The sequence below is a fragment of the Phycomyces blakesleeanus genome (assembly GCF_001638985.1).
Source record: "Phycomyces blakesleeanus NRRL 1555(-) unplaced genomic scaffold PHYBLscaffold_24, whole genome shotgun sequence".
Taxonomy (NCBI): Eukaryota; Fungi; Mucoromycota; class Mucoromycetes; order Mucorales; family Phycomycetaceae; genus Phycomyces; species Phycomyces blakesleeanus.
The window spans coordinates 104,781-131,922 of record NW_017265157.1 but is presented as its reverse complement, the minus strand read 5'-3'; the positions used below and the strand labels follow the sequence as shown (position 1 = coordinate 131,922).

General features: G+C 38.1%; 10 protein-coding genes and 1 non-coding gene across 11 annotated transcripts; 6 read left to right on the top strand and 5 right to left on the bottom strand.

Annotated features, from left to right (window-relative positions):
* Positions 1–8: 8 nt before the first annotated feature.
* On the bottom strand, positions 9–3,124 carry PHYBLDRAFT_172981 (hypothetical protein; the record flags this gene model as incomplete). Its single annotated transcript, XM_018436914.1, has 5 exons — positions 9–1,430; positions 2,142–2,536; positions 2,677–2,817; positions 2,879–2,920; positions 2,980–3,124. The coding sequence occupies 5 exons, from the start codon at positions 3,122–3,124 to the stop codon at positions 9–11; spliced, it is 2,145 nt and encodes a 714-aa protein (XP_018286598.1).
* A 2,005-nt stretch (positions 3,125–5,129) lies between these two features.
* Positions 5,130–7,296, bottom strand: PHYBLDRAFT_172980 (hypothetical protein; the record flags this gene model as incomplete). Its single annotated transcript, XM_018436913.1, is given in 2 exon segments — positions 5,130–5,186; positions 5,206–7,296. The coding sequence occupies 2 exon segments, from the start codon at positions 7,294–7,296 to the stop codon at positions 5,130–5,132; spliced, it is 2,148 nt and encodes a 715-aa protein (XP_018286597.1).
* Positions 7,297–7,780: 484 nt separating this feature from the next.
* On the top strand, positions 7,781–8,887 carry PHYBLDRAFT_63529 (hypothetical protein; the record flags this gene model as incomplete). Its single annotated transcript, XM_018441134.1, has 4 exons — positions 7,781–7,823; positions 7,916–8,004; positions 8,183–8,255; positions 8,337–8,887. The coding sequence occupies 4 exons, from the start codon at positions 7,781–7,783 to the stop codon at positions 8,885–8,887; spliced, it is 756 nt and encodes a 251-aa protein (XP_018286596.1).
* Positions 8,888–11,650: 2,763 nt separating this feature from the next.
* On the top strand, positions 11,651–13,335 carry PHYBLDRAFT_172978 (hypothetical protein; the record flags this gene model as incomplete). The annotated part of the gene is made up of 6 exons (XM_018436912.1): positions 11,651–11,827; positions 11,894–11,972; positions 12,035–12,094; positions 12,172–12,216; positions 12,283–12,887; positions 13,276–13,335. 6 exons carry the CDS (start codon positions 11,651–11,653, stop codon positions 13,333–13,335), a joined length of 1,026 nt encoding a protein of 341 aa, XP_018286595.1.
* Positions 13,336–14,154: 819 nt separating this feature from the next.
* PHYBLDRAFT_63532 (hypothetical protein) lies at positions 14,155–16,095 on the top strand (the record flags this gene model as incomplete). The annotated part of the gene is made up of 4 exons (XM_018441135.1): positions 14,155–14,395; positions 14,423–14,850; positions 14,950–15,318; positions 15,478–16,095. 4 exons carry the CDS (start codon positions 14,155–14,157, stop codon positions 16,093–16,095), a joined length of 1,656 nt encoding a protein of 551 aa, XP_018286594.1.
* A 136-nt stretch (positions 16,096–16,231) lies between these two features.
* Positions 16,232–17,524, bottom strand: PHYBLDRAFT_150148 (hypothetical protein; the record flags this gene model as incomplete). The annotated part of the gene is made up of 5 exons (XM_018432416.1): positions 16,232–16,384; positions 16,457–16,648; positions 16,737–17,042; positions 17,099–17,415; positions 17,467–17,524. 5 exons carry the CDS (start codon positions 17,522–17,524, stop codon positions 16,232–16,234), a joined length of 1,026 nt encoding a protein of 341 aa, XP_018286593.1.
* A 512-nt stretch (positions 17,525–18,036) lies between these two features.
* Positions 18,037–18,524, top strand: PHYBLDRAFT_150147 (hypothetical protein; the record flags this gene model as incomplete). The annotated part of the gene is made up of 5 exons (XM_018432415.1): positions 18,037–18,054; positions 18,123–18,184; positions 18,255–18,315; positions 18,379–18,423; positions 18,498–18,524. The coding sequence occupies 5 exons, from the start codon at positions 18,037–18,039 to the stop codon at positions 18,522–18,524; spliced, it is 213 nt and encodes a 70-aa protein (XP_018286592.1).
* Positions 18,525–20,010: 1,486 nt separating this feature from the next.
* PHYBLDRAFT_150146 (hypothetical protein) lies at positions 20,011–21,273 on the bottom strand (the record flags this gene model as incomplete). The annotated part of the gene is made up of 1 exon (XM_018432414.1): positions 20,011–21,273. The coding sequence occupies one exon, from the start codon at positions 21,271–21,273 to the stop codon at positions 20,011–20,013; it is 1,263 nt and encodes a 420-aa protein (XP_018286591.1).
* Positions 21,274–23,150: 1,877 nt separating this feature from the next.
* On the bottom strand, positions 23,151–24,056 carry PHYBLDRAFT_150144 (hypothetical protein; the record flags this gene model as incomplete). Its single annotated transcript, XM_018432413.1, has 1 exon — positions 23,151–24,056. One exon carries the CDS (start codon positions 24,054–24,056, stop codon positions 23,151–23,153), a length of 906 nt encoding a protein of 301 aa, XP_018286590.1.
* Positions 24,057–24,179: 123 nt separating this feature from the next.
* Positions 24,180–26,555, top strand: PHYBLDRAFT_150143 (C2H2-type zinc finger transcription factor; the record flags this gene model as incomplete). Its single annotated transcript, XM_018432412.1, has 6 exons — positions 24,180–24,327; positions 24,424–24,502; positions 25,648–25,760; positions 25,837–25,875; positions 25,981–26,160; positions 26,242–26,555. The coding sequence occupies 6 exons, from the start codon at positions 24,180–24,182 to the stop codon at positions 26,553–26,555; spliced, it is 873 nt and encodes a 290-aa protein (XP_018286589.1).
* Positions 24,294–24,366, top strand: PHYBLDRAFT_t218. Its single transcript has one exon. It is a non-coding gene; the product is annotated as a tRNA-Thr (tRNA).
* Positions 26,556–27,142: the final 587 nt, after the last annotated feature.

Sequence of the window (27,142 nt, the reverse complement as noted above, 5' to 3'; positions counted from 1 at the left end):
ATTATTTTTTAAATGTATTGTTTTTTTGGCAAAGGAATGACCAGCATCTTTTTTACTTTTCTGCGTGTTGTGTGCTCAGCAGTTGCTACTTCTAACATAATTCTATGCACTGGCAATACACATTGGAAATCGTCAGGAGAAAATGTTGGAAAGCAGGTTTCAACGTGTTCGTACTCTCGCGATTTATCATTTTCGGGTGTGTACCATTTGATAAATGCAAAAGTATGTTGAGAATTGTGAAGAAGTTGTGTTGGGCGGCGATGGGTGCGGAGCAAGGGAGTAAGGGATGAAGAGGTAGGTGGAGGAGTGAAAGAATGGGTGAAAATGTACTGTATTTGACCCGTGTATGCGATGATATGCTCACCAGTACTTCCAATGAACTTTGCTTGTACAAGAGAGCCACGACTTCCAGATTCACCTTTACCCTTGTAGACCTGCCCAAAGATGTTGATGTATTTCAACAGGGTGATTGTATTGTCGACAAAGTATGATGATTCTGACGCTTGTTGAAAGTGAACTAATTGTTCATTGTTGTACGCAACTTTGTAGTATTGTAAGAGATGAACATAGTGAATGTCACTCATTGTGGTAGCGGATTTTAATGATAGAGGGAATGCGGAAGGAGGGAGAGGTTCGTTGCCTTTTACAAGTACATTTGGATCTTCAGAAGCCTCGACAAATGACTGTATGCGGAAGGTACGTTGACGGATAGATGGAATGGTGGCAGGTGTAAAGGAAGAAGTGAGTTTGGTAAGGAGAGGAAATGCAGATGTCTGGCAGGTACTCTGAAGGAAACTGTTGACAAGATCGTCTTTGTGCACATCTTCAATAAATTTCTTCATAAATGTTTCTTCAAACCCAATCTTCCTGTTTGTCTTCAAATTTTTTAACAACCCGTTAAACCGCTCGAACCCGAATAGCCAATAACCGTACACTGGTCCAAAATCACGAATTGTATCTCGAAGATGGAGGTGTAGGTGCATATTACAGGTGAGGATTTCGGCATTGTACAGCTCGTCACATCTGGTGCAAAAAGTTTGAAGAAACTGATGGGCAGTGTTAACTTCATCGAACGTGATCGTTGGCTTGATCAACAGGCGGCATGCATCAACAAAGTTAATCCAGTTTTCGAATCTGTCTTTTGCAAGAACATCTTTCAACAGAACTGGCGAGTATATGAGCACCCATGACTTCCACTCGTCTGCCTTCATATACGAAAACTGCTTTCCTATTTTCGAGTTCAAAGAGGTGTATCCACCAGGCACAATCATCGTTTCTGCAGTCTTCTGCATTGCCGCAAAATCGCCATCTTGAATGTCTTCGTCTTTGATCCAACGATCCATCAATCTTTTAGGCGTTCCCAGGAATAAATTATGCATGGGATCGATGATCGTTCCACGTACTAGATCAAGGTATCCAAGGCGATGCAACTGCGACCATCGAACACCATTTTCGACCTCCAGCTGATGCCTTTCTGAGGGGGTACTAGCACTTTCTCACTCCTCAGCATGCAACCTGTTCTCTACACCGTCACGAAGCACCCACCAAGAGAAGTCAAACCCGCGAAAGTCAACATTGACACCGTTTTCCAAGCGAGGGAAATGTCTGTTGCACTTGTAACATGCGCATGTACTGTTGTGCGAGGTGAAACCACTTGTCTTTCTTGCTACCGGGATGTCACAGGCCACCATCATCAATGCGGCACGGACGCGGACACCACTAGGACACTCGAAAGTTGGGATTGCCAGTCCCTCATACAATCTTATCAGATCATCTACCATAGGCCGGAGATAATGGTTTATCTCTTCGGATTTGGGTTCCTTTGGGCCAGGCATCAATCCTATGAGAAGTGTGTTCTCTGGCTTGTATCTTTCATTGCGAGGCAGATTGTTTACTACCAGGTATATGGCACCAGTTGAGTGCGTGATGTTATTGAAAGGTTGAAACCAGTCGATGTTGAGAGTCAACATTAATGAACGCGAATCCTTTGTGAATTGCACACCATCTTTGTCTTTGAGCTCCTTCCACATGGCACCGTCGTATATGTCACACATCATATCCACCATCTTCAGCTCGTGATTCCAATGTCTAATTTTATCCTCGAATCCTGGACGAAGAAAAAACATTCGTAAAGTATTAACGACGGACTGGTACAAGTATGAACGCTTGGCCACCAAAGCACCCGATGCTGATGTTTTTGTCAATTGGCAGTTGCAAGACGAGCGTGCACCAAGCTTTACAAAATCGCAATGAGACGGGACAGATGCACTTTCTTCGTACACCTTGTGACAATCCTGACACACAACAAATTTCTTTATGCCTTTGGTCATGGCTGAGAAACCTGTCATGCGCTGAAGACCAGGAAGGCTCAAGGGCAGTTGGAAATCCTGCTGGTAAATTGTCAAAAGCTTGTTGATGAACTCGATCAAGACAACGGCGCCCTTGTCAACCACATAGTGGGAAGCGAACATCACCACAAAAGTAGCAATGAACCTGTGCACTGGGTTCTGGGGCATATCGGGGGTGGCAAAAGGGTCTATTATAAAAAAAAATTAACGCTTTTTTTTTAAAAATTTTTTAACACTAACTGACCTTCACTATTCAATTCATTGTCGTCGAGCTCAATAACATTGTCTTCGCTTTCGTCTTCACTGATTTAATTGCTGTTGCTTCCACTGTCATCATTGTCGCCATTGCTGATTGCGTCATTAGTAACGGAAACGTCTTCAGTGTCAGACATTGAAGCTCCTTCCCAAACAGGTGAGTTTGTCTGAGTGTACAATTCTTTCAGGGTTCCGGGTTGATGGGTTAAGATAGCTACATTTAGAATATAACACTTGGTTAATACCTAACAGTATCTGAATTAAATAAACCTTACGTTCATCATCGACCTCCATCATATTTCTTTGGGTAGACATGTCTATTACAACACGTTATTTCATGGATTACAATACAATTAAATAAATTCAAATATTGTACCCCTTTCACATCTTATGGCATTTAGTCTTGCCCTTTTGTTATGACGTTGAGCAGTTCTTCTGGCAACAAAACTATAGCCGAGATCGTTCTGACTACATCCAGCACAATGGCACTTTTCGTTATAGAGTTCAGGAATTGTGGACATAATGTTTATTTATTTTTACTTTGAAGTGTTAAGAGAAAAAGGAAACAAGTACAACGTTTACTAAATTTGCTATGTCTTTATAATGAAATGTTATGTCTTTATAATAATAATAATAAATAATATTTTCGCCTGTTGTATCCAAGCCAATAGAAAACCGGAAAACAGTGTTTTCATCTTGAACACACAAAAAAAGCTGAGATGAAAAAATACCCCAGATTTTCTATTGTTATAATTTAACTTTGTACATGGTAATTCCCGTATGTTTTTCTAGTGATACTAATGACGTCCAGTACTTGTAACGCAATCGTAGCTGCCCTTTTATCAGGTATGGCACACAATACATAAAATTTGCTTGCGATGTCTATCATCACTAACAAGTACTCATTTTCTCTAGTCGACGTTGTAAATGGCCCAGTCAGATCTATTCCCCAACTGTCACCAGGAAGTGTTGCAGTTACAGGTCTTAAAGGATTATAATCTTTTCTTGTGATATTATGATGTTAACACTGTATACACAATTGTATAAAATCATTTGCTTGACTCTTCAAGCTGGTCCAATAGATATCTTTTCTCTTTAAGGCATGTAGTATAGCTTCTACACCAAAATGACCTTTCAAATGTTCTTCAACTAATAACTTATTCCTTTCATTTTCTGTGGGAGGAGTAAAGTACTCACCACTAAAGATGTCTGGTAGCGGTTCCATAGTGACAGCACTATTTCTCATGATGGATCTAACCACACTATCCCTACCCAGTTCATTTGATAATGTTTCAGTCTCTTCAGATAAACGTGACAACGCATCAGGAAGCACATTCGAAACACCAGGCAAATGAATGATCTTAAAGTCATACTGTAAAATCGTGTCCATCCATGCGATCATCATCAGATTCGCAACACGTTGGGTGTGAAGATATGTCAATGCCTTGTGATCCATGTGCAAGGTAAAGTGAGAACCATAGACATACTTGTGAAAACGCTTGAGTGCAAATACTAACGCTAGTAATTCTCTTTTGGTCGCAGAATACTTTCTTTCACTTTGGGATAAGCTCTTAGCCACAAAAGAAATATATTTTTTCTTGCCATCCTTGACTTGATACAACACTGCACCAATACCAGTAAGAGATGCATCACAGCTAATACTAAAAGGAGAGTTCATATCTGGGTACAACAACACCAGATCACTCAAAAGTGTTTTTTTCAAGTTATTAAATGCAGTTTGATGCTTATCTGTCCATAAATGAGTAATCAACTTTTCATTTCTCAATGAATCTAGTGGCGACATAATAGAAGATACATTCAGAATCAACATTCTAAAATAGTTGATCAAACCACAATAACTTTGGATATCTTTACCCATCTTTGGTTGAGGAAATTCAAAAACATTAACAAGTTTTCTGCAGTCCATTGTAATTCCTTCAGGTGAAATATGAAAACCAAGCAAATAAATCTCTTTCTGAAAGAAATGACATTTTTTTGGATTCAACTTCAAATTGACTCTTGTTAATCTCTCAATCACTTGCTTCAAGTGTTCCTTGTGTTTCTCAAACGTTTTGCTTGTGCAAACAATGTCATTCACAAAAAACCGTACAAAAGATAGTCCTTCCAAAGCTATACTCATAGTTCTTTGAAATTGTGAACTGACATGTTTTATACCAAACACTGTACCAATAGGTTTGTACTGTACACCACGCCATGTGAAACTAAGTTTGTGTGCATCCTTTGGGTTCAACCTCAAAGAATTAAACACAGATTTCAAATCCAGAGTGGAATAAATATTCGCACCCTTTAAATCTTCAAACAATTCACTGATCAATGGTAAAGGTATGCGATCAATTAACTTCAACAGGCAATTAATTAATCTGGGATCATGACAAACGCAATATCCAGCAATTTCTCCTTTACCATTCGTCTTCTTGACAACAGTCAAAGGCGTATTTCATTGTGTGTTTGCAGACGCTCTTTCAATTATACTATTGTCCAGCCATTCTTTCACCTGTTCATCCACTACACCTTGCATCTTGTAAGGAATGGGATAAGGGCTTCTGAACGCTGTAGCATTTTCTGGAGTGTCCAAACATACAACACTTTCAGGTATAGTACAAAACGAACCCTTAGGAATATCTTGATTGTCTTTAATGAACGGTCGAATATAATCCATAGCATCCTCAAACTGTTTGGGACCTACAGCCAGATTATTTTCCTTTTCTTCATTTTCTCTCTCAATGGATTCAAGAAGATCACTCTTATTATTGAAGCATCTATCGGCTTCTCTACATTCCTCACTTGAATCAGCATCATCATATGATAAATGTAAACCATAAATACCAATACCAAGAGAAGACATATAATCAGTACCAATACTGAAATCATACTCATGACTATTAGTTAAATTCATCACTTCAAACTCGCGTTGAATAGTCTTACTATTGCAAGTTACACTTATCACACAAGTACCGATTCTTTTAATCTGGGTATTGCTATCAGCCAAACGAATAAAATACTTATAAACATTGTTTTTGTTCAACAAATCTTTATTAATGTGATTGATATAACTAATGGCTATTCCATTCTTCAAGCAAAAATTCTTGTCCACCAAACTGAACGTGGCCCCACAGTCCAACAAGGAGATGGTTCTAATAGAATTGTTTGCCAAAATAGGAAAGGTAATATTAGTGCTCATGTTCTTAAAATCTCTTTTAATAACTATGTCTTTAAGATTGTACTTACAATCTAATGCCATCTTGGCCAGAGCACTAGTGTTGTCTTGGTACTCTGACCAAGACAACGAGGGACTCCCCTCAACCACAGTGGAAGCTCTTGCTGGTCTACCAGCAGAGGAGCGGACTGTCATCCTTGACATCTTTGTCAAATACTTCTCCCGTTCCGGACAGGAGTGTCCCTTAACCCAGGGAGCCTTGCACGAGAAACAGATGCTATCCTTCATCGTCTTCTTGAAGTCCCATGAATTCTTGGGAGACTGAGAACCATGCTCACGAGAGAAAGTCCTTTTCTTTCCCTTGTGGGAACCAGCAGAGAGAGAGGACGCACCATTGTGAGCAGCAAACGAACTCCAGGAGGACGCAGCAATACCATTGGCAGGATTATGTAACAAAGCAGTGGAGTCACTTGTTGACACACTCACCAACGAGATGATGTCCTCAATCTTTGAGGGCATCTTGGTGCTATAGCTGGCTGACAAAGGAATGACACAAGCTTCCTGGACTTCCGGACGCAGATTCCACCAGAAGCAGAGAACCAATTGAACACCATCGTCCAACAAGGCCTGGCGGCAGAACTTTTGGAACTTGGCACCAAAAGAACGAGCGGATTCTCCTTTGCCTTGTTTCATGCACCAGACACGACCCATGTTCAGGAACTTATGGAACGGTGTGTCATAGTGATCCAGAAGAATACTTTTGGCCTTCTTCCAGTTGTAGGCCTTGCCTTTGAGCTTGTCCTCAAACCAAGAACGTTCTTCCTTGTTCAAACAAGTGGGCAACAGACGTTCCCAGCAGGAATCCAAGGACAGAGAGTGTGCTTCCAGGACTGTGATAAACTCCTGGCAGAAGTCATACACCGAATCGAACACATCGCAGTTGGCCTTCACCAGAGGACCCTCAGAACGAAGCTGGAGAAAAGGTAGGTTACTGGGAACCAGAGTGCTTCTCTTGTCATGAGGCTTAGACGCAGGAGCAGTGGAAGTCTTGAGGTCCTTGAGGATTTGCTCAGCCTCAGCAAACAGTTCTTGTGCTTCCTTGGCACCCTTGGAAGCATACTTGGCAGCAGTAGAGGTGGGATCCCTCTTGGAAACACCCAAGTAGTGGCCTAGAGCGGCGTAGTAGTTGCCCTTCTTAGTGTTGAGGTCCTCCTCAGCAGAAGCTAGCAACATCTCCATGGTGGCCACAAGGTTGTTGTTAACTCTGACTCCAGAGTTACCCAAATAGATGCGAGAAGAATTGGCACCCTCATAACCAGAACGGCCAGCATCAGAACCAGAAGAACCTTCTTCAGAATCAAAGGCACCGTCCTCAGAACCCAAGGGAGTCATCACGGTATCACCATCGTGGTTGGCAGAACCAGCAGCAGAAGGAGGAGGAATGACACCAGAGTTGACATGGGCGGTTTCTTCACCAGAAACAATAGTAGAGTTGACAGCGGATTGTTGAGACATTTCGAGAATTCAAAGTAAAAAATGTGGTATTTCAGGTACAAAACAATAGAAAAATAAAATATTTGATAATAGAGACATATAGAAATACTTTAGACTGTATATAAGTTGTCTTTATTCATAAATAAAAAGTGTCCCTTTTTATAAGAAAACACAATCTGCTCTTGTCATTACGTCTTAGTTTCTTAAGGCTTTCTTCCTTTATTATATTTGGTTATTAGAGTGTATTTACTGCTTAACTAGTGTCGGTGTTACAATTATGATATCAAGTCATAAATCGTACTTCTTTAGCTCTTAGTTATTCTTTTCTCTTTTATACTAGAGCTTTAGGACTTCCTACTAAATTAGCTCCATATCGATCTGACACAGTTTACTCAGCAGTATGATATAATTATCTTAACAATCTTTAAGATATTATCTACAGTACTAACTGTAATAATTATTGGGCTGATTACTTAATCGTTTATATATATTTTATACTGACAAGATGATAGCTACTATGCTATCCCAATATGAATATGTTCTTATATGTGATAAATCCAACATCTGAGTGTCTGGATCACCACAAATAATAATAATAATAATAATAATAATACTAACACTAATAATAATAAATGTGTAGCCTATGAAGACACATGCGATACAATTAGTAGTGCTGTTTCTGAGCCTGTAAATCAAGAGGAAGATAGTTTTGAATTTGAACAGGAAGATGTTGAAATAAATTCTGAGCTTAGAAGTAAGAAAACTTATTTTATTACATTGATTTATTTGGGTCTAACATTTCGCTTTTGTAGACCTAAATGACACAAATAACATTTTGGATATATGGACAAGAAACCAACCTTTCTCTGAAACGCATTGTGTGTTTGGCCCTGAAGATAATGTCTAGTATACAAGTGACACTTACGAAGAAGAAGAAGAATATGAAGATGAATCCGATGTTGAGATGGACAATGATGAAGGTAGGTACACAGCTTTAGATAATATTATATCCTAGAAAATAGAGAGTTAATCAACGTTCTTTAAAAAAAATCAAATTAAAGATTCTTCATTGGAATCAATCTCGGAATTGAATTTGATTCACCGATTCATTATTATTTCGGTTGCTCTTTTTGTCTCACTATACGTCGTGGATGAAGGAGCTGTAATCCTGATTGCCATAATCAGCAAGATCCTGCAGTTTTTGTTTGACCCATTCCGCCTTCCCGTGAGTGTTGCTGGCCTCAAACTTTTGGCCGGATTTGAAGCATTGATAAGTGGTGTCAAGAAATATGTTGTATGTAGTGAATGCCATGTCATATATGATAATGAAGCCGCCCCTTTGTGTTGTACATCACCCAATTTTGATAAAACCTTCTTGTGTGGCAACAGCTTGTTTAAGTCTGGTCCCAGGTCAAAAACACCCAAAAAGACATATGTATTCCACTCTGTCAAGAAAGCCCTAAAGACGTTTTTTCAATGCCCGGATTTTGAAAACAAGATCAACTCATGGAACCGCGGCCCAAAAATGGATAGCACTTTGTTTGACGTGTACGATAGTGCAATGTGGAATGAGATAGTAGACGTAGATGGTATACCTTTAGTTGATCAGTGATCTTAGGGGATGGGGGGTAATGGCACCGCACAATTTAAGGTGACTGCGAGTCTGAGGCCTGCCTATAAAGTGTCTTGAAGAACCCCCTGTCCCTATTCTTTATAAGCACACCCTTGTCCCCATCATTTATAAGCACATCTTGCTCCATCATTATAAGCACACCCCTGTCCCCATCTTTAGATCATTCCAATTTCCCGGGAAAAATAAAAAACCCCCTTTCTTAAAGTCATTAATATTTAGTTGTAAGAATAAAAAATAATATTTCCAAATAACAAGATATGATGCCTTTTTTACATTATGTACATTGCATACATTGCATACATTGCGCACATAAATCAATAAAAATACTTATATAACTACAGTGCTCTTTTATTAAATATGAACACCAGCTTCAATACCCCTATTGAGAAGATGTACTCGCTTAAAACAACTCTCTCATTCCCCGAGAATGGTTATCCTGACAAGCAGAGTGTTCTTCAAGCTGTAAACAATTACGCCCTTTCTAATAACTTCACTGTTAAGATTAAGGATGGAAAATTTCCTATTCTTTACATTGCTTGTTCAAACGCTGGTGTTTATCGTGACAAGCGCAATATAAGTGATGAGAAAAGAAAGAAGACGCCCAACTCTTCTCTTACTGGATGCCCCTATCTCTTAAGATTTTCTTATAAGAAGAAGAGCAAAAGATATCTTCCTTTGCCCGCCTATGGGGAAAACGAACATTGCCACAACCACCCTGTCACCCCTGAGAATTTGGCTTCTTCTCACCAAGGAAGAATGTCTCTTTTGACTGCTGAAGATGCCACTATTGCAAAGATAATGTTGGAGAATCATGCCAAGTCCCGTGATGTTCAGAAGGCAACAAGTGACAAGGTGACAGGAATGACAAAGCTTAGGATCAGTGATATCAACAATCTCAAGTACAGTGCTACTCGTGGTGATGAGGAGTCTGCCCATGGCACTACTGAGCTCATCAGAACAATGAAAGCAAAGGGATTTTCCGTTCTCTATGAGTTTAATGAGAGAAATAGACTCACTCATATATTTTTTACGAACAATATAATGATTAAGAGAGCTCGACGTTTCCCCAATGTCTTTATTGTGGATGCTACATACAAGACAAACTGCGCGAAGATGCCATTGGTTTGCATAGAGGGTGTCAGTAACCTAGGTGGAGAAAGGTTGAAGAGCTTTCCTGTGGCCTTTGCATGGGTAACTGATGAGACAGAGAAGAGCTATGTTTGGTTTGTGAAGTCTCTGAAAGCAATTGTTTTGGTGGGGGTTGATAAAGCCCCTATATTTGTTATAGACAAATGTAAAGCATTGATGAATGCGCTTGATTCCGAGTTCCCCTTGGCCAAGAAGCTTCTGTGTGGTTGGCATATGATCAACAACATTGCCAAAATGGCAAAAAAAAACAATGAAGCCAGGAAAAGAAAAAGAGTTGTGCACACATTTAGTCAACAAAATGATCTTCGGAGATAAACGTGATGTCTTTGATGAAAATCTTGAGCTTTTCAAATTGCTGTCATCTTGGAAAGATTTCCAAAGTAAAGAGCAGCTGGAAGACAATAATGATGATTCTACAAAGGTTGTAGAAAAAAGAACTCTGGAAAAGTACTTTGAAGATGAGTGAATGCCATGCAAGAAAAAGTGGGCTGGCTACCTCACTAGTCAATTAAAACATTTTGACTATGTGATAACACTGTTGTGGTGGTTGAAGTTGAAGAAGTTTTTAAGAGAAAGAATTGAAGATTTGAGATTAGGAACGAAGATTCGTGAGAACTTGTGTAGGTTTTGTTTATTGAGAAAGGATTTTGTATCAAAGTTTGACCAGGTTCCTACACTGAACTACTACTGCTATTTATATTGTTTTGGATTAGGAAAATTATATGACTGGGGTCAGGTAATCGATCCTATCTGAGCCTTAATCAGAGCAACGTGATCTTGGAATAATTAATGTATGATTAATTATATAAATGTGTGTAGTCCCAATGAAGTATTAACATCGAAAGTAAATGTGTTTATGAGTTATAATTATGCTTATAATAATCCACTGATGTATCCCATATTATGGTGATATCATCATATGAAATATAATCACTATCATGCATGCTAAACCTGCGTGTTAAATAATAGTAATCAGTAGACACCTTTGACTGAAATAGCTGAGGCCTTATATTATTTCCTTCAGACTTATTCTCAATTACAGCAGTAGTCAATACTCATTTACAACAAACACAACGTGTTGAGAGTGGCCATAATGCTCTGAAAAGAAAAATCTCAGCTCTTCAGTCATTGAACTCTTCATTTGAGCAAATTTGCTCTTATCTTCTCCAGTTCGAGGGCGACTATCAGGACCTTGAGTTGAATAAGGCAACTATCACAGATGCCAGAATATACCATGAACCTCACCTCCATGGATTGATTCACCACGTCTCCAGAATTGGTTTGATCACCATCTGTGCTAAGCTTCTAGAAGAGGTTGTACCTGGTGAGCTTTGCAATTGCAGAGTAAAAGTGGTGTTTGGTCTTCCTTGTTGCCATGATCTGCCAAGAGATCATATGTTGCTGTTATCAGACATTCCTGAAAGATGGATTCTGTCTTCTTCTTTGGGTGAACGTTTGAAGCAACTGGAATGTGACGTTTCTCTACAGAAAATTGATGTTGAAAAGCCTGCCCCATGGGTGAAATGTATAACAAAGCTTGAACAATTGTTTCGTCAGTGTGAAGGGAATCAACAAGTCCAGAATCTTATAACAATGGTTAATGAACTTGTTGACAATGCTGGTGAAATAATTGACCATCCAAATATTGTATTTCCTTTGGCAAGTGAGGTCAAAGCTCCTGGAAGACCTAAGTACGTCAAAAGAAAAACTGCTCTCCCAAAGGACTTTGTCCATCACAAGCACAGATATCTCCTCGTGCAAAAGAACAAAGTAAGCATGCAACATACACAAACATGATTTCACAATCTAATACATATTTATTCTTTATTTCTTTAGAATGATATCAGAAGTATTTTGAAAGAAGGACTTAAAGAAGTGATGAAGGAGTTCTTAGAGGGGGAGCCTCTCAAAAAAAGTAATTCATAATTGGTTTTTTTGTGAAATTATAATGTAATATCTAATGCTTACTATTTCTAGTCATAAAAGAAATAAAAAAAGAAACCCAATTCGCTGAAAAACAAGAGCCTCTTGAAGAAGGTAATTTTTGATAACTTATAAATGAATCACAAAATATTTTGTATGGTTTGCTCACACATTGCATGTTTTCTCTATAGCTAAAACAACCAATTTCGCTAAAAAGCAAGAGTCTCTTGAAGAAGGTAACTGATAAGATATTTTACTAAAATTAAATGCTAAATGTTACATTGTTTTTTGTTTCTTCTTAGCTGAAAAATATTTCTCTGGAATTAAAAGACCTAAACATCTCCAAGACGACTACTGGTACGATTTGCCTAGTCCAAAAAAACAAAACAAAAATGTGTATGACTTTGCTCTGCCTGCTCAAATCGAACAAGCTGCCATTTTGTTGACGTTTAACCCCAAGTACAATGGTTGGTGCGGTTTCCGTGTATTTGCACACCTGAAAGAGGGTGGAGAGGATCAGTTTCCTTTGGTGAAGAAGAAGATGTTGGCCACGATGGCAACCCATGGTAAACTTTATGAGCACAACTTTGGCATGGATGTTGCCAAAGTGACAGAGATCATTGCCTTTGGCTCCGAGATTGACCCTGCTCTTGGGGAAAATATCCCATCTTGCCCTTCCTCTATGTGGTTCTCTGCACCAGACTGTGCTCAGATAATAGCTGACACCTATAACAAGCCTGTTTGTGTGTACTCTGACGATTGGAGCGTCTTGTCTGTAACTTTCCTTCCCCTCCATGATCAGAAGCCTCTCAAAAGAAAGTCATTGCCGATGGTCTTGCACCATGTACATGGGTGCCACTGGACAACAATTAAAGTGAAGCCTCATGTACATCGGTCCTGGCCTGAGGTAAATGCGCTGTATTTTGATGCTATCCATAGAGGGAGTATCATTGACTGCTTTTCCACAAGTTGGAATCATTGGGGTCAGTTCCTAAAGAACAAGTCTTATCTTTTACCCTCCACTACTACAACTACTACAATTATTACTACTGCCACTGACTCTCCTATAAATTCTCCCATAAATTCTTACGATATTATTGACCTCACACATATATAACTTATCCATCTTTCTATCTTTTAATATACTTTACTCCTATTTTTTTCTTTAATTTTTTAACAAACACAATTGCACCCAGTCTGTCTTTAATTTTAATGTTACATATAAAACCCAGATACGAATATTATTGGCATCCAACTAATTAGAAGACTATATAATTGGCTTTTATTTTTTGGAGTACAAAGTCTGTGCATTTATAAGCAATCTGATTAAGATCTTCATCCAATCACAGACGTGAATTTCACTATAAAAGATGTAAAACAGAAATGATGCATAGCTTTTGATAGATATCTGTCTTCATTCGAATGCTAAAGCTTGGATATTTTGCCGTATTGCTAAAAAAATACGTACATCTCTATATCCAAAATTTGAAGTTAATTTATTATGTTTTGGTTGAATAAACAAGCAAAATATACACTTTTTTCACGTTTTTAAACATTTGAAACATATTGTTTTTGCTAATAAATATCTTTTCTACATAATAATATGGTCTAAAACTTTTACTGAAACGTTTTTTTACTATTTTCTATTGATATAAAGCATTTGCAAGTGATTTTTACTAATATTTTCAAATTGTTGTTTTTTTGTTCAATCTTTCACAAATGAAATGTACAGAACTTTTGTAATTCACTCATTAAACGTGATTCAAAAAATATTACAAAACAAACAAATACTCACTTTATGCAAAGAAAATCAATGAAACCAACCATCTTACTCTCATATTTCTATCTATTTTTTTGAACGAGTTATGAATTTTTTAAAAATAAATAAAAATGAAAATGAAAAGTTACTGACAAATGTTCTTCCACTTTTGCATGATTTTTCTTAGTGAATAAAGACAAGTGATTATACTGGATGGGGACAGGGGGTGACTGTTTTTTGGGGGACAGGGTGTTATACACAGAAATGATGGATGTCTGCCGGACAAGTTAAAAGTAGTCACGCCTCTAATTATCTGCCAGACTACTCACTATAAGCTTGTGTAACCCACTGTCCCCATCATCCAAAAACCCCCTGTCCCCTAAGATTTACGTTTGTTGATACCAAGCGATCACTCATGCTCACACTGAACATTGACTGGTTTCAGCCATTCAATGGTGTTATCTACTCCTGTGGTGCCATATATCTTGCAATCAATAATCTTCCACGCAGTGAGCAGTTCAAGGAGAACGTAATTCTTGTTGGGTTAATGCCAGGGCCTAAAGAAGTGAGCACTTCTGACATAAATAACTATCTGAAACCGCTTGTGGATGAGTTGATGGAGCTGTACAAAGATATTAAGATTAAGACTCACCAATGTCCAAATGGTACTTCTATCTGAGCAGCCCTTCTCATGGTTGCCTGTGATATACTTGCTGCAAGGAAAGTATGTGGGTTCACATCCCATACAAGTACAAATGCATGCCACAAGTGTAAGCGTCAATTTTTGAGGTTGGCTGGAACGAGTTCCATTGATTATTCTGGATTCGATTTCTCAAAGTGGCTCCTTCGCACTAAGAATGACAATCGTAAGGATGCAGAGATCTGGAGAAATGCAACCAAACCAACTGAGAGACAGTGTCTTGAAGTTGCACATGGTGTTCGCTGGTCCGAACTGCATCGTCTTCAGTACTTTGACATTGTCCACTGTACGATCATCAATCCCATGCACAATCCTTTCTTAGGCACTGCCAAAAGAATGCTGGAGAGATGGGTTGCGGATGGATTAATCGACGATAAAAAACTCGTTGCCATGCAAAAGACTGTTGAGAAGGTAGTGTTGCTGCCCAATTACATGTCACTTGGGACAAAGATTGCCAAGGGCATTCCCTATATGAAGGCTGATGAGTGGAAGTCTTAGTGCCTTGTGTAGTCTCCTGTGGTTCTAAGGGATGTGTTGCCGTTGCCAGAGTTCAAGAACTGGATAGAGTTTGTTAACGCATGCAGATACTTCACCAAGCCTAGTGTTTCTGAAGAAGACATTGAGAAAGGACACAAATGCTTAGAAGAATTCTGTAAAGGGTGTGAGACATTGTACAACCTGGACCTTCTCTCTCCCAACATGCATCTGTATCTGCACTTATGCCAAACAATGATTGACTTTGGGCCCGTCTATGACTATTGGCTTTTCAGCTTTGAAAGGTACAATAGTGTCCTGAAAAATATCCAAACCAATCGAAGAAACAGGTTCGAATTGACATTTATGAGACAGTTCATTGAAGAGTCGTGGAAGAGAGATTTTGTTTGTCGACTTCTGAAACCTATGCATGCACTTGCATGTTTTGAAATTTTTGATAAGTTCACCACCAACAACAACAACACCAACACCAACACCAACACCAACACCAACACCTACCTCTCTCACTCTTTCTCAATTTCCAAATATCTTGAAGCTTCACAGAATCTTTCAATGACAATTTGTGGAAACGAGCCCCTGCCACCATCCGCCTTGCCATTGAAAACAAGATCATTATCATTTATGCCAAAACATGAATATGATTGTCTTGTAGGATACTATCAAGCTGCGTACAAGAATCCACAGATCTCAGGTTGCAAAGATGTAATTGATGACCCACCTTTCGTCAATGACTGGATCGAAATGGTGAAGTCTGTTGATCTTATTGGGCAAAGCTACAAAGGGTGCATTGGCACGAATGACCATGGATCATATATACAAGCATATTTCACTGAACGAACTGGGTTGGAACATGCGTATATTGGAGATATTCAGTATCTTTTTGTTCACAATTTTAGGCCAACTGTTTCTTCTCTAACATACAGAAATCCCCATAGTAGTCAGCATGTATTTGCATTTGTCAAATGGTTCAAATCCACTTCGGACAAAACAAGAGAATTAGAAGGAGTTGAGTTGTTACAGGATGAATTCTACAAGCAAGATTTTCAAAGCATCCTGCCAGTACATCGGATTCTCCTAACAGTTGCAATAGTAGATTATAAAACTACAAAAAACGTCAACAAAAAACTTGCGATTCCTTTACCAAAAAAAATTTACTATTAATTCTCATACACACACTTACTTATATATTTATCCTCTATTATTATTATTTCCTTTAATCAATTCAATTTCAATTATTACTATTTGGCCCTACAACAGAACATAGTAAAAAAGAAAATGTTTATTCATCGTTGATTGCCTAACGAGGCAATGACTGGGACAGGGTGGCAGGAACAGAGCAAGGCAACAATGTTGCTGGATATCTGTTCATTCTTGGCTTTGTTCCCATGCCTGCATTTGACACGTGATGGGTACGATCAATGCCATCAACCATTGTCAACAATCTGTTGAACTGTATTTATTTTTATTAGTTCTTTATTTTTCTTGTTATAAAACTTATTTATTTATTCTAAATATTATTTACTTCTTCACTTCTCCAAGTGGGGCAAGCCACATGCAAACACCGTCGTGGAAGATTGTCCACAATCTCAATATCTGACTCACCATCAGACATGGCATCCTTCTGAAAGAGTTTGAGATAGGCCTTCTCAACAGAGTTTCCAGTCTTATATCTCATTGCAGCATCAATGGCTACCCAGTTGTCCATGTATGTCGACTTGCGTCAGATAGACATCTGATTATATAGATTGTAGCTTGAGAAAATAGTAATATACCAATTAATTTTTTATATAGTATATACAAACCTGAAGAGTACGACTGTTTGCTCTCCCCTTGCTGTTTTTCTTGGCCTTCTGCTCAGGAGACTCGTGAAAAGTACGATGACTGTGCTTGTACCTGTTCTTTATTTTATCACTTATCACCCGTGGGTGAGTACCAGCTAGACGAGTCTGGGCGCTAATGTAGCTCTTCAAGTAGTTGATAACAGCTACGTTATTGTGGTGGTTAATCTTCTCGTTCAAGTTCCACTTCTTCTTACTCTCGTTCTCAGCAACAAGAGCAGGGTTGTAAGACTCGAACTTCCAGTCCCACAACTTTTCTGCGAAGATTTCCTAAATACAGGTTGTTTAATAAGTTGTTGATACTAACATATATTAATACTAATTACCGAGATAATGACAGAAACCTCGGCATCACTGAGGGAGGTCTGGGGGACATAGGATGGCATCAGAGATGGTCCTAGACTAGCCATACGAGTCTGATCGTTGGCATAAGCAGTTGCAAAGTCTGCAAATGCCGTATGTGTCTTTCCAGACGTGTCAACAACAACACCCATCCTGTTTTTAAAGGCTGTCATGTTGCTATTGACAGCAGCAATGTCATCCTTGACACCGTTGATACTGTTGTTTACTTTGTTAAACATTTCAACAATTTCCGCGTATTGCTGATCTTGGATAGTTGCGGATGAGAAACTGGGGGCAATTTCTCAAGGTCCAACACAGCCAGCCAAAACACGGTTTGCAGAGGTAGATATACTTGCAGATGCTTTTCCTTTTCCTTTATGGTCTGTTTTTCTGCAGCTATTGGAAGGCATTTTTTCTTTATTGTATTTTTATTAAAGTTTTATACATTAATAAATTATTAAAATAAAATAAATATATGGGTTGAAATATATTTATTTTTGTTTAATCAAAGATATACATACAAAATAAGTTAATATAAAATAGATTTATGAAATAGCTGAGAAAAGGAAGAGATTATATATTATTTTCTATAAAATCCTTTATAACCTTGAACAACTTCTTTAATATTCAACATAGAACTTAGTGTTACAATATAATTTTGGACTATTTATTTTATTACTATTGTATTTTACTAGAGTCAATTCTCATCTAAACTGCCTTCTGTTTGAAAGCCCACTTTTTTCTTCTTTTTTTCTTGTTTCTTTTCCGCTTTATTTACTTTTATTCTGGTTGATGTATTTGAGTTCACACCCTGGTAAGCAATTTGTTTTTATTATTCTACTGTTATATTTATTCTTAATATTTTTTCTTTTATTATTATTGTGGTTGCTGATAGTATTACAAGTCTTTGCCGTGTTGATTAATGGACAAGAACAAAAAGGTAAAACGCGGTTATTGTGTATGTGTTTCTTTATTAATTATTTTCTTTTTCTCTCCTCAGCTCATTAGCTCCTCAGCTCATTAACTCCTCAGCTCATCATAAAGACATATCAACAGCAGAAATTTATCTGGTAAGTCTGAATAATGTATTTATTTATTTTATTCTTATATCTAATTTTGTTTATTTTCTATCTCTGTTAGTACTGCCAACATTTCTATGTACCTGATTGAATGGCTTGTCTTTGAAAACCGGTTTTCTTTGGTAAGTAATAAAGCCAAACTTTATTTCATGATCTTTACTAATGGGTTTTATTAAACCTTTCAGAACAACAGTCAATGTGCACTATACCTGGTTCTGACGAAATTACTGGTAAGTAACTATATTATTTAAATTAAAGAAAAATAAATATTTATATAATCTAATATAATTAAATAATTTTTTAGCCTTCTCTTACTAGTGAAATACCGTAAACACGCGTTTCTTTTTAGGATTCTATTGTATTGGAAGTATTTATATATTATAATATATGAAAGGGTTTGTTATTATATTAATTATGTAGTAGCCTATATATTAGATTAGACTATATATTGTCAAGCCGTACATATTATAAGCAAGAAGCTTTTTTTTTAATAAAAACAATTTTTCCAAAACAATCCCTATACAAATATTTGAAATGAAGTGCAAGAAGTATTGCAGTAGTATGGCATGTGTGAATCCTATAGTTTAGCCGTGCATAATTGTCTAATAAAAGTGTTTAGATTCGGAAGACAGTATACATAAATCCTGTTTCTTCTGTTAAATGATCCAATAGAATATCATTATTTCAGTAGACAGTTTTCTATCAAAAATAGATTTTTTATTGGAATCTCTGTTTCAAATCAAGTTTAATTTAATGTAACATCCAAAAAAAAAGATGCCATAATTTGATTATTCTCTCTGCAATTAAATAGTTTAAAAGAACCTTACATCTCTATATGAATCATTATAAGTTCAGAAGTTACATGGACAACTCACAGGTAACATAACATATTGCAAACGGAATCTATAAATGCCAAATTCCAGAATTTAATTATTCTGTCACTCAGAATTTCCCATACTATCGCATATGTGTAGAAATCTAATTCCCCAGTGGAATGAGGTAAGCTCAGTTGGTAATCCCTGTATATTGCCGATTTGCAAATTGGCCATTGGGATTGAGAATGCAGATGGCGTGATATTGTCTGATTGAGCTGAATTTTTTTTTGCTGACAGCTGGGATACCAAGGACAAGGACTGCACTACTTTTGGCAATGCGAGGTACGTTTTTCGTGACGGATGGATCGTTTTGCGTAAAGATGTTGATGGATAGATACACTTTATATGTGGATTCGTCAAAAATAAAATTTTGGAACCAGGTAAATAAAATGCTTAAGCGAAAGAGCAGTCGCCTTCTTGGCTCAGGTTAAAGATTATATTTTATTAAAGGAGATATTGCTGGCGATCTATAGATCATATAGCCTCCAAAGTACAAAAAGAAGATATAAAAAAGTCCCAAGGGATCACAAAAGACAAAAAAAAGAGAGGGAAAAGAGAAGATCAAATCATACTAGCTTCAATGGCTGAACCTGCTCTCTGCTTTGCAGCTATGAAAATAGTTGTAACAGTGAAAGGGAGGAGACAGAATTGCAGAACAAAGAACTTTTCATACAGAGGGGAACAAAAGAGAAAGAAGAGATGCAAAGCAAGAAAAAAGAAAAGAAAAGTAGAGAACTAGAAAAGAAAAGAAAAAGGTTTAAATTATATCCAAAGAGTACCATGTTCAGTCTCATGTGAATAGTCACCATCAGGATTACATATAATATCTATGTGCCAAAGAATAGTCAGCAGTGGTATCCAGTAAGCAGGTCGTGGTTCTTGAGATGACAAAGGCAAGGATGTGATGGCAAAATCAATTCTGTGTATCTGATCTTGGTCAGGTTAAGGCAACTGTTCAAATAGTGCCACAGGAACAAGTGGGCAATTCAATAAATGGCGGCGTGAGGTGTGATCTGATCCACAAGGACATTCCTTTGGTTTGCCTGGTAACCACCCCATTCTCCAACGAATCAAACGGCCACGTTCCACATGTGAGGCTGGCAGAAACAAAATTGGATCAACTCCAAGAACTGGGCGGCATGCTTGAATGAGAACTTGTGTATTGGACTGGAGAAAGGTTGTAAATCCAGCTTCTCTAATGCTTTCAAAATGGTTTTTTACTGCACTAGGGCTTTGGAGTTTGAGTGTTGGAGGGAGATGTGACAGAAGATGGGTTTTTCCCAGGGAGACAAGTGAAGAATAGATGGTATGATGACGGTGTAAAAGAGACAAAAGGCACTGGGCAGGCAGAAAGCGTGATCTGATACAAAATTTGGCTATAAGAACATCTGCACGAAACTTCATATTTGGCAGATTGCAGATATGCTTCAACACAATTGTAGAGGACGTGGCATGCCCCCCAACAATCATGCGAAGACACTTATCTTGAATGGACTCCAGAACTTTAATATCTTGCTTCAGCAGAGTGGAAATAGCCAAACCATATTCAAACTTTGGGCGAACAAAAGTTTTATACAGCCATGAACTGAGCAGCAGAGAAAAACCAGAACGACAAGCACCAACAGAGTTTAGGGTTGCCATTGTAGCGAGTGTACCAGAACGTCTATGAGTGGCAATGGACTTGGAAGAAATACCCTTATTGGCAAAAGGAACACCCAGATAAATAAACAGGTCAGTGGCAGGGAGAACTTGACCATATAAAAGAAGAGAAACTGGCGAGCTTGCACGTGTTTTGGGATATATAACTTCACATTTGGTGGGGCTCCATCGATATCCAAGAGTAAGAGAGTGGTCTGCAGCAAGGTCTAGCATGGCCTGAACGTCTGAAAGAGAACCAAAAATAGCTACATCGTCGGCAAAGAGCAGAGAATTGATGGGTGTTGAGAAATGAATATGTCCAAAGCCATCTACACCTGAAGGAGCAAGAAGAGCATTATATGCATCCAATGAGGTAGGAGAGGGTGATGGAACATGGGTTGTAGTTTGTGAGTGAGCAACTGTGCGGAGCAATGGGGGCAGGGAGTTGATATATATTGAATACAGATGTGGACTGAGGACAGAACCTTGGAGAACCCCAGTGGCAGGTGAGAACGAGTGTGAAGAAAAGTTACCCAAAAGGACACAGATAGAGACATTGTCAAACATGTTAACCAAGAGACCCAAAAGTGCCGGTGGAGTGCAACGTTTTTGTAAAGCATGCCAGATGATTCGTCAATCCACTGTATCATAGGCAGCCTTGATATCCAGAAATGCAACAACAGGGTAGTGCTTATGACGGTGATAATAGGCTTTCATCAGATCATGGAGACAGAGAGCTTGATCCAAAGCACCACGGCGAGGACGAAAACCACCTTGAGCCACATCCAAAGGAGGAGAGTACTTGTGCAACTGGGGGGCTATACACATCTCAAAAAGCTTACGCAGTACAGAGGTCAAGGAGATTGGTCGGTAGTTTGCCGGGTCAGTTGGACTACCCTTCTTGAAGATTGGGAAGACCTGGGCTTGGCGCCACAAACTTGGAACATATGACCATTGCCAGCAAACTGTAAATAATAAAGTAAGAATGGGTGAGACATGTGTTTTTACAGGTTTTAGCATTTCAGCTCTGATATGGTCTGGTCCTGGTGCCTTGCGGTTAGGCATAAATTGCATGAATTCCTCTACAATTGGTGAGGTAAAGGGAGAGTCATCAGAGGCAAAAGGCACACTGTTACAAGTGGTCATTGGTGCTGGTGGTCGGGTTGCTGGAAGTATATGTCCACTATATACTGTTGCCAAATAGTCACACATTGTTGCTGCTGCTACGGCTGGTCTATCATCGTGCTGGAAAGTATGTTGCGGCTGTCTACGGCGTTTTAACTGCTTTATCTTTGATGTTGCTTTGCTGAAGTCACATTCCATAGACTGACAAAAGTCATGCCAAGACTGACGTTTTGCTTGCTGAACCTGAGATCGGAATTCGGCCTGTGCATGCTTGTGTTTAGTCCACCAAACAACTTTGTCAATACCTATTGCTAGGCGCCATTTTTTGTAACATTGGTTACGACGATCTGCTGCTGTTTGCAAAGCTACATTCCAGAAGGATTTCCAATGATTTGGGCGAGAGGGTCGATGTCCAATTGAGCTATTTAATGAGTCATAAATGAGTAAATTGAACTCATCAGTGATAGCATCAATGTTGGGTCTAGTGAGTGGTGGATTCTGTACAATGTCTTGCAAGGTGGAAAGGAGGGAGGTCGAGTTTTGATTGAAGGTATGAGCATAAAGAGCATGGACATCAGGTTCATTGAGGCGTGAGAGGTTCCATGTCTTGCGTAATGGTGGTGGCATATTGGTAGAGTGCTGTAGATCATAGGTAAAGGAAAGTGATAAAAGGCGATGATCTGATCTAAGAGACAAGTCAGTAGCAATATGAAGAGAAGGATTGATGAGTGGCATATTAGTTATAAAGAGGTCAATAATACTGCTGATTTCATAGTTGTTGCGGAAAGAAATATATGTTGGCATGCAAGGTGCAAGATCTGCATTTACAACTGATAGAGATCTCTCTTCTATCCAAGAACATAGTGCCAGTCCACGAGAATTTGATGCATAGTCACCAGTAACAGAGCCAAGTCTTGCATTGAAGTCTCCACAAAGAATGGTATCATGTGTTAAAGGAATGGAAGAGAGTACATGTAGGACATCATGAGTGGGCATATTTGGTGGAAGATATAAGCATACAATTCTGAGTGAGCCAATTTTGACAGCCAGAGCATATTTGGAGGGCATAGGTATTTGAGTGACGGCATAAGGACAGTGAGGTGATATGAGAACAGAAACACCCATAGAGCCCCTATAGGTGCCAGCTACAGGAGACCCATACAAGTGAATTTGTGACCATGATGTGGGAAGATGTGAGGGAGAGAGAAGCCATGTTTCTGTAATGAAGAGCATATGTAAGGACTGACAGTGTTGAAGGGTATCTTGAATGGCTCTGGGTTGCAGGCCATTGGCATTCCATAATCCGATATTGAGATTACTCATTCAGACATAGTGACTGATGAGCTGCGCTGACGTTTGAACAAAGACCCGCCAGTAGCATTGGTAAGAGTAGTACGTGTTGGTATTTCATCTTCACTGATCCACCCTTCCTCACAAAAGAAGTGACCAACTGGGATAGCAACGTGTGGGCGCAAGAACTGTAGGGCTTGGAGACATCTATCATGGTGAAGCATGGCAGCAGTGTTGGCAAGTTCATGAGTGGACAGAGATGCATACTTGGGATCAGCAACATTATCAGGATCAAGTGGATCAAATGCGTCCAAAATCTCAACAGAAGCAGTTGTCAGTTTGGCCTTAAATGTATCAGCATACTGGACATGAACAAGGATGCCAATGACACCTCTGGCTGGGAAGTTAATGTCCAAAAGTCGAGAAGAATCCACACCAAGAGTGCGGAGAGAGGAACGGACTTCTTTGTGCTTAAGGCGTCTTGATCTTGGAATATAAACATATTCATAACCTGAAGGACCAGAGGGAAGAGCAAACATACGAACAGAAGCTGCAATACGGTGAGCAGAGGGAACAGTAGACATTTTTGGGGCAGTTACAGGAAGAGAAACACTGGCTTTAGTAGCCCAAGTGGAGGCTTCCAGACCTGGTTCTTTGTTTTTGTCAGGAGCACCTACTGCGCCGGCTGGGTTCGAAAGTGAAATTTCTGAAAAGTTTTTTTCAGATGCACTCTGAGATCCTAATTGCTTCTGCAGATTAGCAATTGTTGTTCTAGCATGGTCTAATTCAGTAGTTAGTCTTGCATTCTCTGCTGCAAGTCGCTCCAACTGGTCGGTTCTGTTTTGCACATTCATGATTTGTGCCTGCAATGTTGTCAGGAATGAGGTAAGCTCGGTTGGCAATCCCTGCATGTTGCCGATTTGCAAATTGGCCATTGGGATTGAGAATGCAGATGGCGTGATGTTGTCTGATTGAGCTGAAATTTTTTTTTGCTGACAGCTGGGATACCAAGGACAAGGACTGCACTACTTTTGGCAATGGGAGGTACGTTTTTCGTGATGGATGGATCGTTTTGCGTAAAGATGTTGATGGATGGATACACTTTATATGTGGATTCGTCAAAAATAAAATTTTGGAACCAGGCAAATAAAATGCTTAAGCGAAAGAGCAGTGCCTTCTTGGCTCAGTTGGCAGAGCGTCTGCCTAGTAAGCAGAAGGTCGCCAGTTCAATTCTGGCAGAAGGCATATATTCATTGATTATCTTTTATGGTTTTAAAAATTGTTGGTTTATAATTTTTTAAGCCATTGTCATTCCTGATCTAGTCCATCTTCCAATTCACTGTAAACGTAGCCGAATTGGTCAAGCTTTAATAACACAGAAGTAAGCAAATAAGAGAGAGAATAAAAAGATGATTTTTATTATTTAATTTGGGTTATCTTATATACTTTTTGAAATGATTATTAATCTTTGACTACACTCAAGTAGTGTTTAGTAATATTACAAATTATTATAAACTGATTACAAATTTCTAAAATTACAAACTGATGAATAATCATTCTAATTCCTGCTTCTTTTGTAATAACAAGTCACTAGAACTTGTATCACAAAAATTAATCACAACACCATTGTGTCTATATCATGTGCAAATTTGTTGTTCTCAATCTGGTGTTGTTTTCGATTTGGGTTTTTCTTCCAATGCTGTAAGAGCATCCCCAGCAGTTACATTTCCTTCTTTTTTTTCCATGTGTTGTTAAAGAAAGTCTATATTTTCTGATAGATGATAAAATATTAACCAAAATGGTGACTGCCAATCGTTTTCTTTATTTTGAATTGTTTATTTGAAACAGATATTCTATATCTATTAAATTACACATTTTATTAAAATACACACTCTTACCAAATATGTCAATCAACAACACTCAATCTAATAAAGCCATTTACACTGGAAAAACCGCCCTGATTAACAATGTAGCCAGGTTGGTAAACACATATGTAGAAATAGTGATTTTTTTTGACTCAGTGTGTTTTTTGAAGTTCAGGTCAAAGATGTAGCTTTAATTGGTTTCATTGGCTAACAGAATTTTGGAATATCAGTCTGGTATGGAAGGCTAAATTCACATACAGAGACCTATTATAATTCTCATTCTACCACCCCTTTTTTTTATTCCTACTATTTTCTGGATTTACTCTCACAATAATCTATTTATAAACTCATAGTAGAAAAATATATGTCTTTTACACATAACAGGCATTCTTGAAAACATTTGAATAAAGACTATTAATTAATAATGTCATAACTGTCATGTCTCTTTCTATATTTAATGATATAGAAAAGAACTTGTTAGAAGAATTCAATTAAATAATCATAAAATATAATGCTTTGTTTTATTATAAAGTTGGTGCAAATAAAGTATATTTTATGCTTGTTTCTCTTTTTATTCTCAATAAATCACATCAAACAAAACACATAAAATGCCTTCTATCTCCCACCGCTGTAATGTTGTCTGCTGTTGTGCTCAATGTAGCAGAAATTCACAGGGATACTCACTGGTAACAAGCAGAACCGCTGAGTGCCATATTAGAAAAGATGAGCTTGAGAGAATTGAGAGACTGAATACGGCTGAAAGATTGGCAAATAGTATGTTATATTCAGGGTTTATTTTTTGATTATTGAGTAATAACTTTTTTATTTTTTTAATTTTAATGAAACACAGCTGTGCAAGAAGAACAAATGATGAACGTTGATACCCAATGTGAGAAAAGAAAAAAAAATTTGAAAACCAGTAGAGACAATAAGCTAAACTAATCTATATTTGTATATATCCAGACCTGTCAATCTGAATCCATCAAAAAAATAGATGATCAGACCGACTCACCTGATTCGAATGCCGCTACAATGGCTGACAATGTCTCGGTAGACAATGAGTTCAGCGAGGTCAATGGCAATAACTCTGACATTGAAAGAGATATGAACTCTGACTCTAGCAGTAGTGAAGAAGAAGGTGTTGAGACAGACGTTGAAGAGTTTGTTAATGAAGGTCAGTCATAAATGATTTTGTTTTCTTAAAAACAGACCTAAAGAAAATTTGTTCTAATTTATTTTTGTTAATTTTAAATAGACCCATTTGATGCTCCTAACATGCCTGAAAACCCTGTCCATTGGTTCATTGCTACCTTTGCTGTTCTTTTTATTTCGCGTTATGTTGTTAACAAAGATGCCACTGTATTAATTGAATTTATCAATCAATTACTCAAGATCTATGGCAAAGATTTCCAATTACCAACAAGTCTTATTGGTCTGCAAAGAATGACTGGTTTTTCCAATTACACCAATGATATCAAAAAGTCTGTTGTATGTGAAGACTGCCACAAGGTTTACAAACAAGATGTGCCTCTCCCTACTCATTACAACTTCAAAAAGCATGGTTCTTGATCAGCATGCAATTGTGAATTGATGAAGGTTTTATCTTCTGGTGCCATGGTAGCCAAGTGATCATATGTCTACTGTTGTGGTGGTTGAAGTTGAAGAAGTTTTTAAGAGGAAGAATTGAAGATTTGAAATTAGGAACGAAGATTCGTGAGAACTTGTGTAGGTTTTGTTTATTGAGAAGATTTTGTATCAAAGTTTGACGAGGTTCCTACACTGAACTACTACTGCTATTTATATTGTTTTGGATTGGGAAAATTATATGACTGGGGTCAGGTAATCGATCCTATCTGAGCCTTAATCAGAGCAACGTGATCTTGGGATAATTAATGTATGATTAATTATATAAATGTGTGTGGTCCCAATGAAGTATTAACATCGAAAGTAAATGTGTTTATGAGTTATAATTATGCTTATAATAATCCACTGATGTATCCCATATTATGGTGATATCATCATATGAAATATAATCACTATCATGCATGCTAAACCTGTGTGTTAAATAATAAAGTAATCGGTAGACACCTTTGACTGGAATAGCTGAGGCCTTATATTATTTCCTTCAGACTTATTCTCAATTACAGCAGTAGTCA